This window comes from Octopus sinensis, linkage group LG30, assembly GCF_006345805.1.
Source record: "Octopus sinensis linkage group LG30, ASM634580v1, whole genome shotgun sequence".
Lineage (NCBI taxonomy): Eukaryota > Metazoa > Mollusca > Cephalopoda > Octopoda > Octopodidae > Octopus > Octopus sinensis.
Genome location: NC_043026.1, coordinates 6110062 through 6125453, shown reverse-complemented (window position 1 = coordinate 6125453; position 15392 = coordinate 6110062). Strand labels below are relative to the sequence as shown.

General features: G+C 40.1%; 1 protein-coding gene and 1 long non-coding RNA gene across 2 annotated transcripts in view; both read right to left on the bottom strand.

Annotated features, from left to right (window-relative positions):
* Positions 1 to 3136: 3136 nt before the first annotated feature.
* Positions 3137 to 6817, bottom strand: LOC115226656. Its single transcript, XR_003883026.2, has 2 exons — positions 6572 to 6817; positions 3137 to 3263 (listed from the first exon to the last, which is right to left on the bottom strand). It is a non-coding gene; the product is annotated as an uncharacterized LOC115226656 (long non-coding RNA).
* Positions 6818 to 12718: 5901 nt separating this feature from the next.
* The window catches only part of LOC115226749 (WD repeat-containing protein 63-like), a 38603-nt gene continuing 35929 nt past the window's right edge, over positions 12719 to 15392 (bottom strand). Inside the window, exons 23-24 of the mRNA XM_036515369.1 lie at positions 14353 to 14469; positions 12719 to 13117 (exon numbers count right to left, since the gene is read on the bottom strand). Coding sequence (XP_036371262.1) covers positions 12929 to 13117; positions 14353 to 14469 — 306 coding nt within the window. The 3' untranslated portion in view covers positions 12719 to 12928. The remainder of the gene's footprint in view (positions 13118 to 14352; positions 14470 to 15392) is intronic.

Here is a 15392-nt window from a genome sequence, read left to right as displayed (position 1 = left end):
TGATGGGGACATAAACACACCAGCACCGGTTGTCAAGCAATGCTAGGGGGACAAACACAGACACGCAAACACATATATACGACGGGCTTCTTTCAGTTTCCGTCTACCAAATCCACTCACAAGGCTTTGGTCGGCCCGGGGCTATAGCAGAAGATACTTGCCCAAGATGCCACGCAGCGGGACTGAACCTGGAACCATGTGGTTGGTAAGCAAGCTACTTACCACACAGCCACTCCTGCGCCTATATATATATATTCTTTAATTTGTTTCAGTTATTTGACTGTGGTCATGCTGGAGTACCACCATTAGTCAAAGAAATCAACCCAAGGATTTATTCTTTGTAAGCCTAGCACTTATTCTATCAGTCCCTTTTGCCGAACCACTAAGTTACAGGGACGTACACACACTAACATCAGTTGTCAAGCAATGGTGGGGACGCGACACACACACACACACAAATATATATATATTCGCCCCTCTACCTTTACCCCTATTTTTTTTTATTACCAGGTTCTTTCACGTCTGTGTGTATTTATATATTTATTTATTTATATTACCTCAACATCCAAACTTCCTCATTCTACATTGAGAGAAAGACGGGATGGACGCTTCGTTTTTGTGCTGGTACCGCATTATGTCGTACGCGACAGAGGATTTGCATCCCCAACGTAGAATCATTGATGTAATACATGTCCTTGAAGTAGTAATTGTGCGCGGCTGAAGAAGGCCATAGACACACATTATGCATTGTTATAAAACTGTCTAATAAAGGCCCGAAACATATGTACCGCTGAATTCTTGGCATCATGTTTTTATTTTGATTAATATATATATATATAGAACCAATCTTACTTAGAAATGGATGTGTCGTTACTGTCCTGTTTTTGTTACCATTTTTACCCCTCCGCAAAAAAATCTCAAATTTTATTTAATTTGATTTTCAAGGGAACGATTGTTTCATTAAAGTCATGTATCGCCTTGACCTTCGAAGGCGACTGAAGAAGAGGAATTTTCCTTGTGTTATTCGTCCTGTACTCTATTTTTTCGTTGTTTAAGAAAAATGTCCAGTTCCTTGGTTTTGTGTCTATGTTTTCGTTTCTCATTGTGTTCGACGTTTTTTTGGTGTCCTGTACCCATATATGCATGTATATATACATGTAGAGGTAGGTACGTACATATATGTATGTATATATGCATGTTTTATTTATTAATATATATATATATACTCTTTACTCTTACACTTTTACTTATTTCAGTCATTTGACTGTGGCCATGCTGGAGCACCGCATTTAGTCGAGCAAATCGACCCCAGGACTTATTCTCTTGGTCACTTTTGCTGAACTGCTAAGTTACAAGGACGTACACACACCAGCATCGGTTGTCAAGCGATGGGGGTCGACTATTTTTCATCTAAAACCTTAAAGCTTTCAAGGCAGTGCCCCAGCATGGCGCCACAGTCTAATGACTGAAACAAAGGGACAATTGACCCCACACCCCAATGAGATGTCTAAAACAACAAGGTTTTGTATTTCTATTCATTTTTATTTCATAGTTAGCAAACATGTTATGGATGAATAATTCGCACAACCATCGCGGAAGGTCATGCTGTGGCCGATGGCGAAACTAGGCCAGTTATTGATGATCTGAAGTGACTTACAAAAACAAATGAGACGTCTTCATGAGGAATCTTTTTGGTCTGTTTTACTTTTTATTTATTTTTATATATATATATATATATGTATTTATATACATATATATATATGTATATATTTGTTTTTGGTGTATTTATTCATTCTAAAGTGATCTGTAAGAAAAGAAATAAGAGAGAGAGTTAGCTTCACGCGACTATTTTTTCTTTTTAGATACAACAGAAATATCATCATCATCATCGTTTAATGTCCGTTTTCCATGCTAGCATGGGTTGGATGGTTCGACTGGAGTCTGGGAAGCCAAGGAGGCTGCACCAGGCTCCAGTCTGATCTGGCAATGTTTCTACAGCTGGATGCCCTTCCTAACGCCAGCCACTGTGAGTGTAGTGGGTGCTTTTTACGTGCCAGGGGAGGCTGGCAGTGGCCACAATCAGTTGGTGCTTTTTACGTGCCACTGGCATGGAAGCCAGTCAAGGTGGCGCTGGCATCAGCCACGTTCGGATGGTGCTATTTACGTGCCAAATAGGAGACAAAAATTTTTAAAAATGAAGAAAGAGGCCTTCTTACAATCATCGTCGGCATTTTAATGTCAACTTCTCCATGCTCGGATGGGTACGGCGGAATTTTATTAAGGTGGGTTTTCTACAGCTGGATGCCTTTCCTGTTGCCAATCCTTACCTGTTTCCAAGAATGGTACTATTTCCCCATGACAAGACATGGTTTCACAGAAGATTGGACACCGCTTATGTGGTGGTGACATTTATTTACAATTATCATGCAACACCATGGCAAAGAAACAGTTATAAAACATACACAAACAGACAAACATGTACATACGTATACGGTACTCTTCCACACAGTTTCCGCCTACCATATCCACTCACAAGGCTTTGGTTGGCGCAGGGCTATGGCAGAAGTCACTCGCCCAAAGTGTCACATGGTGGAATTGAACCTGGGACCATGTGGTTGGGAAGCAAACTTAACACACATTCACACTTGCAAAAATTTTATAATCTCTACATTTCAAGCACAAAGGCCCATTATCAGAAGTGGATGAATTAAAGAAATGTAGGTCAATGCAGTAATGGTCATGTTGATTGACTGACATTTCTTTATTCCGTTTGGAACTGATGATGAGCCTTTGTGCTCGAAGTATGAAGATTATAACTTTTCCTTTATCTTATTGTAAGAAGTTCACCATCTTCATTACTATTTTGCTTCAAGCCAGCTACAACACGCTTCTTTGACAAAGAAATAACGTTTTCATTATTAATTAAAATGGTGTTTGGAGCAGCCATCTGGTTTGCCAGACCTCAAATCATCCAACCTATGTTAGCATGGAAAGCGGATGTTAAACGATGATGATGATGATGAAGACTGATCCCTCTTTCTCTTGCTGCCAATAAAAAGTTCAGTCCAAGTTAGTACTCAATACCAGAAGAAAAAGAGACGTGGGATGACAGAGTCCGATTGAACTTACCTTATGATGGTAACATGTGCTATTCCATTTTCTTCGGATGGTTCACTGCTACATAATGGTAGAGAACCACCAACAGGAAAAGCCCAACACCAAGAGCATTAGCAAAAATGGCTAACTGAACGTCTGTGATCATTCTGGAAAAAAAAAGGGGACACACACAAGACATGTAAAATATTGGTTTCAAAGGCAAAGTCGACCTAATAATCTTTTCTAGTCTAGGCACAAGGGGGGCAGTCGATTAGATTGATTACAGTTTGCAGCTGGTGTTTAATCTATCGACCTCGAAAGGATAAAAGGCAAAGTCGACCTCGGCAGAATTTGAACTCAGAACGTAGCATCGGAAGAAATACCTATTTCTTTACTACCCACAAGGGGCTAAACACAGAGAGGACAAACGGATTAAGTCGATTATAAGTTCTAATCAATTTTCTTGGTAAGTATGGAAGTTAGGAAAAAAATACAAACTGCATTCCAATCTGTGCACCCGTCTCCATATGTGTGCCATTTTTCATGCGAATCCACCCAGGTGTTTGGCTGTGAACCTCAAGACAAGAAAGAATACAACGGTCGCCCATCTCCAATTTATATTATAGATATAAACAGGCGCAGGAGTGGCTGTGTGGTAAGTAGCTTGCTTACCACCACATGGTTCCAGGTTCAGTTCCGCTGCGTGGCATCTTGGGCAAGTGTCTTCTACTATAGCCTCGGGCCGACCAAAGCCTTGTGAGTAGATTTGGTAGACGGAAACTGAAAGAAGCCTGTCATATATATACTCTTTTACTTGATTCAGTCATTTGACTGCGGCCATGCTGGAACACCGCCTTTAACATGTGTATATATATATATATATATGTGTGTGTGTGTGTATGAGTATGTGCATGTATGTTTGTGTGTCTGTGTTTGTCCCCCTAGCATTGCTTGACAACCGATGCTGGTGTGTTTACCTCCCCGTTACTTAGCGGTTCGGCAAAAGAGACTGATAGAATAATTACTGGGCTTACAAAGAATAAGTCCCGGGGTAGATTTGCTCGACTAAAAGGCGGTGCTCCAGCATGGCTGCAGTCAAATGACTGAAACAAGTAAAAAAGTAAAAAGAGAGAGTATGCACAAAAGTGTATATACATCTGTACAGGAGTGGCTGTGTAGTAAAAAGCTTGCTTCCCAACCACATGGTTCCGGGTTCAGTCCCACAGCGTGGTACCTTGGGCAAATGTCTTCTGCTATAGCCTCGGACCAACCAAAGCTTCTTGTGAGTGGATTTGGTAGATGGAAACTGAAAGAAGCCCATCGTGTGTGTGTCACCCGATCGTGGTCGATGCCAGATTCTGTGGCCCCTTGTGCCAGTGGCACGTAAAAAGCACCGACTACACTGAGTGGTTGGCGTTAGAAAAGGCATCCAGCTGTAGAAACACTGCCAGATCAGATTGGGGCCTGGTGCAGCCTCCTAGCATCCCAGACGCCAGTAAAACCGTCCAACCCACGCAAGCATAGAAAACGGACTTCAAATGATGGTAATCATGATATATATATGTATATATATATATATATATATATATATATCGTGCTGTGGGCACGTAACAAGCACCATCCGATCGTGGCCGTTTTGCCAGCCTCATCTGGCACCTGTGTCGGTGGCACATAAAAACACCATCCGAGCGTGGCCGTCTGCCAGCCTCGTCTGGCACCTGTGTCGGTGGCACATAAAAAACACCATCCGAGCGTGGCCGTTTGCCAGCCTCGTCTGGCACCTGTGTCGGTGGCACATAAAATCACCCACTACACTCTCGGAGTGGTTGGCGTTAGGAAGGGCATCCAGCTGTAGAAACACTGCCAGATCTGACTGGACTGGTGCAGCTTTCGGGCTCCTCAGACCCCAGTTGAACCGTCCAACCCATGCTAGCATGGAAAGCGGACGTTAAATGATGATGATGATGATGGATGATGATATATATATATATATACATGTTAGAGGGAAACCACTATGTGGACACCCTTATGCTAGAAATAGACAATTATTTAATTGCCTACGTTCCCTATGGATCTCTCAACAGTTCCCCTAGAATCTGGGACTCATGAGAGATCTATGGGAAACATAAGGGGTTAAGTAATTGTTTACATGTAGGGATTTCGAATCATGAAGTAACCCCAACTATATCGGTAGACTATATTAATAATAATAATAATAGCCTTCAACTCTGTTGACTGTTTTAAAATTCTGACTTAGGATATTACCTACCTTCCTCCCTATATATATATATATATATATACACACATATATATGTGTGTGTGTGTGTTTACGTCCGGACGAATGAAGAATATGGTAAACACAAGATCCCGTTTATATCAGTTGTTCATTCTACGTGGACCTCGAAACTGACCAAAACCAATCTTATGTCTGACTATGTTACAACATGCATACACGTATGTGTGTGTGTGTGTGTGTGTGTATATATATATATATAATATATATATATAATATATATATATATATATATATATATATATATATAATATATATATATATATGAAAAAACAAGTAAAAAATAGAAAATGCTAAAATAATTTTATAGTGAACATTTCAGTACCGGTTTCGGTCATTTTGAGACCTTTTCAACTGTAACGATTAAATAATTAAATTTAGAAAAATTAGAAGAAAAGTTTTTTTAAAAGAATATTTCTATAGTAGTGTTCAGATTTAAGTGGCATTCTGCCTTTCTCTGACTCCCTTGTTTGCACTTGTGTGTTCGAGGTAGTTGTGAGTATATATATATACGTGTGTGTGTGTATGTATATATATTATTTGCCTGGTTTCAGTCATTTGGCTCCGGTCATGCTGGAGTACCGCCTTTAGTTTCGAACAAATCGACCCCGGGACTTATTCTTTGTAAACCTAGTACTTATTTCAAGGGACTTTTTTGCCCAACCGCTAAGTTACGGGGACGTAAACACACTAACATCGGTGGGGGTGAGGAGACAAACACAGACGCAAATACGTATATATATATATAATAATATTAGGGAATAATATTACGTTTCCCATAGATCTCTCATAAGTCCCAGATTCTGGGGGAACTGGTGAGAGATCCATAGGGAAGGTAGGCAATGAAATAATTGCCTACGAAGACGGATTTCAAAACAACAGGTACCCCTAACTGGGCCAATAGACTACACACACACACACACACACATATATATATATATATATATATATATACACACACACACACACATATATATATATATATATATATATATACACACACACACATATATATATATATATATATACACACACACACATATATACATACATGATCATGGTATCATACATACATGAATGTATGTATATATGTGTGTATATAATGAAGGAGGCGTGCAAGCGCCAGATCTTCATAATGTCACACTCAAACAGCAAAAGAGTAATATCGTGGTGCTTACTTACCTGTTAGTTAATTAATTAATTAATTAATTATAATTAGCAATTAGCAAGAGTTGAGTCTTGATGTGAATCGTGGCTTTCTCTTTCTGGGAAGATTCGCCAAGAAGGACTGAAGGGGAGTGAAAGTGAAAGAGAGAGAAGGAAGGAGTAGGAAACTCGAGGGAGGGGAAGAAAGAGAGAGAGGAAGAAGGAGTAGAGGAACTATAGGGAAGAAGAAGGAGAGATAGCGAGGAAGAGGGAGTGGAAAACTAGGAGGAGGAGGGAGATAGAGAGAGCAACGTGTCAGTTTCTTGGTGAGACTGCAGACGAGGTAGGAGGGGGAGTGGCATAAACCGGTGACTTCCAGTTGCCGTATCACCGTTGTGGAAGTTCCGCCAGTCGGTGTCACTCTCGTCGGTTTGTTGAGCTGGCTTCCAACGCACGATTTGAATTTATTTTATCTTTGTACGACGCGATTGCAAATCAGCCAACAGTTTTTACATTATTTATAATATAAAAGTAAGGTTGTGTGTCTGTCTCCTCCGATTTAGATTCCTAACTACTCCCACATTTTGCGGTGCAGTTTAACCAAAACCGGGTATCTTATAGTCGTGATTCATATCGAGCCCGTCTGGGTATTAGCGCGCGTCAACGATGAGTCTACGATTTTAAAAATAATTTAACATCATTTTTTTCCATTTTAATGCATTTTTTCGCTATTATATAAGGGAAGTAACTCTCTAAAAATGTCTACGATGAGTCAACGATTTTTAATAAAATTTACCATCAAATTTTTTCCCATTTTTAATGTATTTTTTTGCTACTTTTTGGCTATAACTCTCTAATAATGCTTATATAGTTATTTCCCTTACAAACCCGAGCAACGCCGGGCGATACTGCTAGTTTATAATATAAATTGGACATGGGGGCGATCGTTGTATTCTTTCTTGTCTTGAGGTTCACAGCCAAACGACTGGGTGGATTCGCATGAAAAATGGCACACATGTGGAGACGGGTGCATAGATTGGAATTAAATCAATGTTTTAATGATTAGACAAAGGTCCTATAGAATAGCTCTCAGAAACAGACTACGTACAAATTCATTCTTCACAACTCTTGAAGCTGTTTTCTGACAAGGGGCAGTGGGGGTCAGGAAATTCTCATACAGCTGGAGGCCCAATCGAAACAGGGGACCCAAAATGATAAGGTTGAGAAACGCTGTTATAGATTAGGCCTAACCGGAAACGATCAGGGTCACATCATCCAAACAGAAACCGGGTGAAACCGGGCTTAGCTGCTCTGGTGTGTGCAAGAGATTCGAAATAAAGGCACCTACCTTCTCTTCGCCCTGATGGAGACCCTTCAGTGGTAACGGATCCTTCGACACAGCCCCGACCCGAACGCTAGAGATAGCAGTTGCTTCACCCAACCTTAACCCCTCGACGACCTGACTCGAAAAGGCAGGATACCCCGCTCACTGCGCGCGCGTGATGGCTGCCCCTTCCGGTCAGCCCCAAGTTCCGGTCAGCTCCCCAGCTGCTGACGTTGTCCCACAGCTGCTAGTTTATATATACTTTAGACTTCGTTTGCGGAGGTGAGGCAAGTGCGGGGCCTCGAAGTACAACGAAATCAGCCCCTCTTGTCTTCCATTCTGGAACGATTTCGCTTTTCTTAGCTCTGAAGAATACTGTGTTTTATAACATTATATGCCTTTATGTGAAACGTCAGTGTTTAAACAAAACACACATTCATCAAGCATGTGATAGTAATAATTTTACACTATTGTCCTAGGAACTGGACTAGGGCATGCAGAACAGTTTCATTGTTCTGGGCACTCCTCAGGCAGGCCCGGCTGAGGGTACTTCCATACCTGTAAAGTTTATCTCAAACAGGCAGTGCTCCTTGGTAGCACTGCGTCAAGGGATTTCTGGAAGTTATGCATAGGCCCGGGCCAGAAAATTTTTTGTCAATCTTCATCATTGCTCAGAGTTTCCCCAAGAATGTCATCACACTTTTCCTCCACTAGCCCTCTATAGAACGCTAGAGGGGAACTACCAATGACAGCATTGCCCACCTGGCGGAGAGCTGTGAGCATTTGATGGCACTCAAGATGCCAAGCAACCCTCATCAGTCTACGCCTAATCCAGGTTTGAATAATAACAATAACAATAATAATAATAATAATAATCATTTCTATTATAGGTACAAGGCCTGAAATTTCGTGGGGAAGAAAGTTAGCGAATTATATTGACCCCAGTGTTTCACTGGTATTCAATTTATTGACTCTGGAAGGACGAAAGGAAAAGTCGACCGTGGCAAAATTTGAACTCAGAACGTAGCGGTGGACTCAGCCATAGAATAATATCTTGATTAGTGTTGATCAACAACCCATGCCGGCATGGAAAAACTGGATGTCACAAGGACAATGATGAGGATGACAACAAAAAACAAGCATTTAAAAAATATTATAAAACAACAACTGGAATTTGGTGCAAAATTTTATTGTTTGAAACAAAAATAACATTATAAAAACAAAAATTGTTTAAAAAGAAACATAATAAAGTGTGTTTATATACACACCTGAACAAAAACATTTATGGCACCATTATGTATTGGTGTATGTATACATATATATGTGTGTGTGTGTGTGTATACAATTATGTATGTGTATACATACACACACACATATATACATATATACATTCATATGCTTTTCTGCATGCAAAAACATATAAATTTCACACACACACACACACACATATATATACACACATTCATATGCTTTTCTGCATATATACACAGGCAATTTTTGCTTTTCTTACAAATAGCTCATATTTTAATGGTACTCAACAGCTGTTTCATTAAGATAAACACTAACAAATGTATTATCATATAACAGTGACACTTGATTGGATTTAACTTCATTTAATTTATGTATAACAATTATGTAATTAGATATTTCTCTGTCTGTCTACCTATTTGTCTATGTATATCCACAAATGTACACATTCATATACAGGCACGTAGGTATTACTTACTTTTACTTTACTTTTACTTGCTTCAGTCATTTGACGGCGGCCATGCTGGAGCACCGCCTTTAGTCGAACAAATCGACCCCAGGACTTATTCTCTGTAAGCCCAGTACTTATCCTATCGGTCTCTTTTGCCGAACCGCTAAGTAACGGGGACGTAAACACACCAGCATCGGTTGTCAAGCAATGCTAGGGGAAAAACACAGACACACAGACATATATACGCACATACATACACATATATATACATATATAGGTGCAGGAGTGGCTGTGTGGTAAGTAGCTTGTTTACCAACCACATGGTTCCGGGTTCAGTCCCACTGCATGGCACCTTGGGCAAGTGTCTTCTACTTTAGCCTCGGGCCGACCAAAGCCTTGTGAGTGGATTTGGTAGACGGAAACTGAAAGAAGCCTGTCGTATATATGTATATATATATATATGCGTGTTTGTGTGTCTGTGTTTGTCTCCCTAGCATTGCTTGACAACCGATGCTGGTGTGTTTATGTCCCCGTTACTTAGTGGATCGGCAAAAGAGACCGATAGAATAAGTACTGGGCTTATAAAAGAATAAGTCCCGGGGTTGATTTGCTCGATTAAAAGGTGGTGCTCCAGCATGGCCGCAGTCAAATGACTGAAACAAGTAAAAGAGTAAAAGAGTAATATATACGACAGGCTTCTTTCAGTTTCCGTCGACCAAATCTACTCACAAGTCATTGGTCAGCCCGAGGCTGTCGTAGAAGACACTTGCCCAAGATGCCATGCAGTGGGACTTAACCTGGAACCATGTGGTTGGTAAGCAAGCTACTTACCACACAGCCACTCCTGCGCTGAACAGCCACTATATGGCTGAACAGTTAAGATGTTTGCTTACAATCGTACTAAATGGCATCTTGTTGCATCCGCCCGAGTTTTGTGGATAAAACTGATGCTAGAAATCCATGCAGAAACCAATCAGGATGCTTTACATTCCACTGTTTACAAATTGAAACTGATGCAACCTCCCCCCCCCCACCGCAGAATAATATCCGCGTACAGGAGGTAATCTTTAGCAGGGATGTAACTAAACATCACCGTTGTACAAACAGTGTCATTGTGAAGATACACAGAAGCAAAGACTTTTTCTCTCTCTCTCTCTCTCTTTCTCTCTGGCACACATCCCCTCTTTTGCACACACACACACACACATGCACACACGCATATATCTGCTACCATTCTCAATACCTATTTCTTTACTACCCACAAGGGGCTAAACACAGAGAGGACAAACAAGGACAGACAAACGAATTAAGTCGATTACATCGACCCCAGTGCATAACTGGTAATTAATTTATCTACCCCGAAAGGATGAAAGGCAAAGTCGACCTCGGCAGAATTTGAACTCAGAATGTAAAGGCAGAAGAAATACCTATTTCTTTACTACCCACAAGGGGCTAAACACAGAGAGGACAAATAAGGACAGACAAACGAATTAAGTCGATTACATCGACCCCAGTGCGTAACTGGTACTTATTTAATCGACCCCAAAAGGATGAAAGGCAAAGTCGACACCGGCGGAATTTGAACTCAGAATGTAACGGCAGACGAAATACCACTAAGCATTTCGCCCGGTGTGCTAACGTTTCTGCCAGCTCGCCGCCTTAAATTCTTAATACCTTCTTATACATGCTCTAAACATTTGCTCCTTCCTTTATTCCACACTCACTTTCTCTCTCCCCTATGTGCTTCTAACCTCTATCTCTGTCCCTGCATGTCTCAATCTCAACCTCTTTCTCTCTCTCTCTCCACCCACTATACTGTAATTCAAATGCTTAACTTCACACATAGTAGGCCCCTGATTCTCCCTGGGAATTACAATAACAGTGAATGTTTCTGTGGAATATTCAACCACTTGAATTCAAATTCAATGAGGAGGCTATTCCTTAAAACTTTTACAGCAAATATCGCATATATGCTCTCAATGTTTGTTCTATTTAACTTTTGGAAGTAGTTTTGTATATCAATCTATCTTTAGTTGAGATATATGAAGTTTACTGAAGCAGCAAGACTTGCAGAAAATACCAATTGTGTCTGTTTTGGAATATGTTTAGCATCATTACTGGAATAACCAGGAAATTAAATTCCACAGATAAAGGATTAACTCTTTCGTTGCTCTGTTTATTTTGAGATGCTCTGTGTTTCTTTTAATTACATTAAGTATAAGAAAGAATTTAGTAATATATATATATATATATATATATATATATATATATATATATGTATATAGTTATATATATATATATAGTTATATATATATATATAGTTATATATATATATATATTTTTTTTTTCTAGTTTCAGCTCGGAGCTGCGGCCATGCTGATGCACTGCCATTTTGTGCTCTACTGTTATTGTGAAGAACCTTGTCTAATATGTGGCACTTGGTGAAGAATGGAGTTTGATACAGCTACTCTCATTTGCACCTCTTGCCGTGAGGTAGGTTCATCTGGGACACTCGACAGGAAGATGTCCATCTTTGATTTAAAAACCGCTACATCTACTTTGTGCAAGTTCCTCAGACTCTTTGGGAGAATATTAAAAAGCTGTGGGCCCTTGAAACCCAGGCTGTTGCAGAAGCTGGTCCTGAGGCATGATGGCATTGCTGGGATCTTTGGCACTATGCAGTGTCGTCCCGTTCTAGCATATATATATATACAAGAATTCACAACGACCTCGAACCTACAAGAGTAAACAAGAGAGACAGAGATAGGCAGAAAGAAGGAAAATGCCCCTTGTATTTGAATACTATGCAAATATACTTTTAAAAAAAATTTTGTTTTAATTTTTCCCAAATTTAATTGTTTTCCATACAGTTGAAATGACCAAAACTGGTACTGAAATGTTTTTTATAAAATTATTTTAGCATTTTCTACCTAGATTTTTTTTCCATATATATATATATCAACTCATGTGTTTCTTTTCAAATATATATATATATTTACATTTATTTATTTATATGTGTGTATATATATATATATATATATATATATATATACACCTGTAATATTATGTCAACTGATGAAAATGTTTTATGTACACACACACACATGCACATACACAAACATGTGCACACACACACACACACACATACAACCACATACACATTCACACACCCATATAAATTTGGGGCGATGTTTATCTTAACGAAACAGCTGTAGAGCACAAAGTATGAACTATATGTAAAATTTGTGTTTTCCTACTTTTTGCAGACAGATTAAGAGATAAATAGATTGACAGATGGATGGGCAGACAGACAGACAGACATGGCTTTCTGAATCCATGTTGAGAAGTAAGAGCTACCATTTCTCAGTTTTCATTTGGTGGTTGCTTCTGCTTCCTCTGCCGGTGGTTCCTGCTGCGGCTGTTGCTTCTCTTGTGTCTCCTGGTCTTTGTTCAGTCCCATCTTCTTCAGCACAGCGGCTTCTTTGGTGAGGTAAGTGTTGTACAGGGCGATGTTCTTTGTTAGGTTCTCTTCTTCAATTAACAGTATTGGCTGGAGATTCTGCAAGTGCACAAGAACAACAATAGCTCATCAATATGGAGGGCCTGGTGTGTGTGTGTGTGTGGTGCATGTGGTGTATGTGTGTGCGTGTGTGGTGTGTGTGTGTGTGTGGTGTGTGTGTGGTGTGCGTGTAGTGTGTGTGTGTGGTGTGTGGTGTGTGTGTGTGGTGTGTGTGGTGTGTGTGTGGTGTATGTGTGTGTGTGTGGTGTGTGTGTGTGTATATGTTTGTGTGTCTGTGTTTGTCCCCCTAGCGATGCTGGTGTGTTTACGTCCCCGTCACTTAGCGGTTCGGCAATAAGAGACTGATAGAATAAGTACTGGGCTTACAAAAAAGAATAAGTCCTGGGGTTGATTTGCTCGACTAAAGGCGATGCCCCAGCATGGCCACAGTCAAAAGACTGAAACACAGAAAAGAGTAAAAAAGAGTAAAAGCGTCCCTGGCACGTTGGGGGGAAAAAAAAAACTGCTGTTACGCCCCCACCAGGTAGTTTGAGAAGCACTGGTTTACGTCACCTGAACAGGTAACCTTTTGAGAGAATGGGAAAAAATTTGGTCGTTAATTGTTTAACCCCTTACCCGGCAGAAACGAATATATGCGTTTTGACCGAAATCGTGTTTTTCTATCTCTGGCGAGTTAACTCGTCAAAAGATAGACTCGCCAAAATCGACAGCAAACGAGTTCCTTTGTCTATTATAAACTCTTTTTTGACATATACGAGTATATTCGCTCACTTTATACGTCTGGCAGTGACGATTTCTGCCACCTTTCGCTTGAGTAAGGCATTGAAGACCGAGTATGATTTAGTCACCTGGAGACAGTCGAAGGGTTGGAAGGCACATTTTATGAATAGAAGTATTCACTTTGTTTTTACGTTGTTTTTTTTATACCTTTATATTATAACCCCACCATGTCGAGCTCTGATGATGATAGCGATTATGAAGCTTCTCTTGGAGGGTTGGATACATCTGATGATTTTTTGTAAAAGTAATATAATTTATGAAAAAAACGGGTTAACTCGTTTCTGCCCAAAGTGGTATTTTAAAATCAATATTATTGAATTAAAATTCATAATAAATAAGGTTTGAAATATACCTCGAAATCACCATTCAAAACATAGTAAAATAAAACAATTAAAAAATATGTCTGAAAAAATACATTTATTTTCAAAATAATTGTTGGGTAAGGGGTTAATTGAATGGAGGAAATTTAAATAAAATACATGAAACACACTTACAGTAGGTTTCCTGGTAGGTTTTTTTCGATACCTTTCATTCTCGTGAACGTTCCATCTTTCGTTGATGTAAGCCAGCCTCTTCACCTCTCGCTCAATGTAATGATTAAAGGTATTCAGCTGGAAAAAAACAAGCAAAGGTGTTACGGTGAGTCAGTCACTAATAATATCTACCAGGGACAGGTATTCCGAGTCTGCTGGAACGGACACTGCACAGCTATCGGAAATGGTAAATTCCTCTAAAGTATTAAACTCACTCGTTAATTCAATTAGAAATCTTAAGGGAAAAACTTTTGTTATAGCTCCTGCTTGAAATTTGGTGGCATTGGGTGGCGCACTGGGTGTGGAACTGGGTGTGGTATTGGGTGTGGCATTGGATGTGACATTGAGTGTGACACTGGGTATGGACTTGGGCATGGCATTGAGTGTGGCATTGGGTGTGGCATTGGGTGTGGAGTTGAGTGCAGAATTGGGTGTGGAACTAGGTGTGGCATTGAGTGTGACATTGGGTGTCACATTGGGTGTCGCATTGGGTGTGGTATTGGGTGTGGCACTGGGTGTGGAACTGGGTGTGGCACTGGGTGTGGGACTGGGTGTGACATTGAGTGTGACATTGGGTGTTGCATTGGGTGTGGTATTGGGTGTGACACTAGGTGGGGAACTGGGTGTGGCATTGGGTGTGGATTAATTGAAAACAATGTCAATAAATAAGCATTACACCTGGCAGGGTCATCTGAATGCTAAAGGGTTAAAATAGGGACCACGTGAACAAATGAGGGAGCTTCTATAACAGCCAAATCTTTCCTCAAAAAACCTCTCTGCTCTCTTTCACCATTTAGCATAAAAACCAGCCTTTTCCAGGCCCAAATATCCTACCTGGTTTTATGTTCATACTGACCATATCTGACCTTTCACATTTACCCTACAATGTCATTCTAAAAATAAACAGTCAGATCATTGAAATTTCAAAGCCATGAGATAATCATCATCATCATCATCGTTTAGCGTCCATTTTCCATGCTAGCATGGGTTGGACGGTGCAA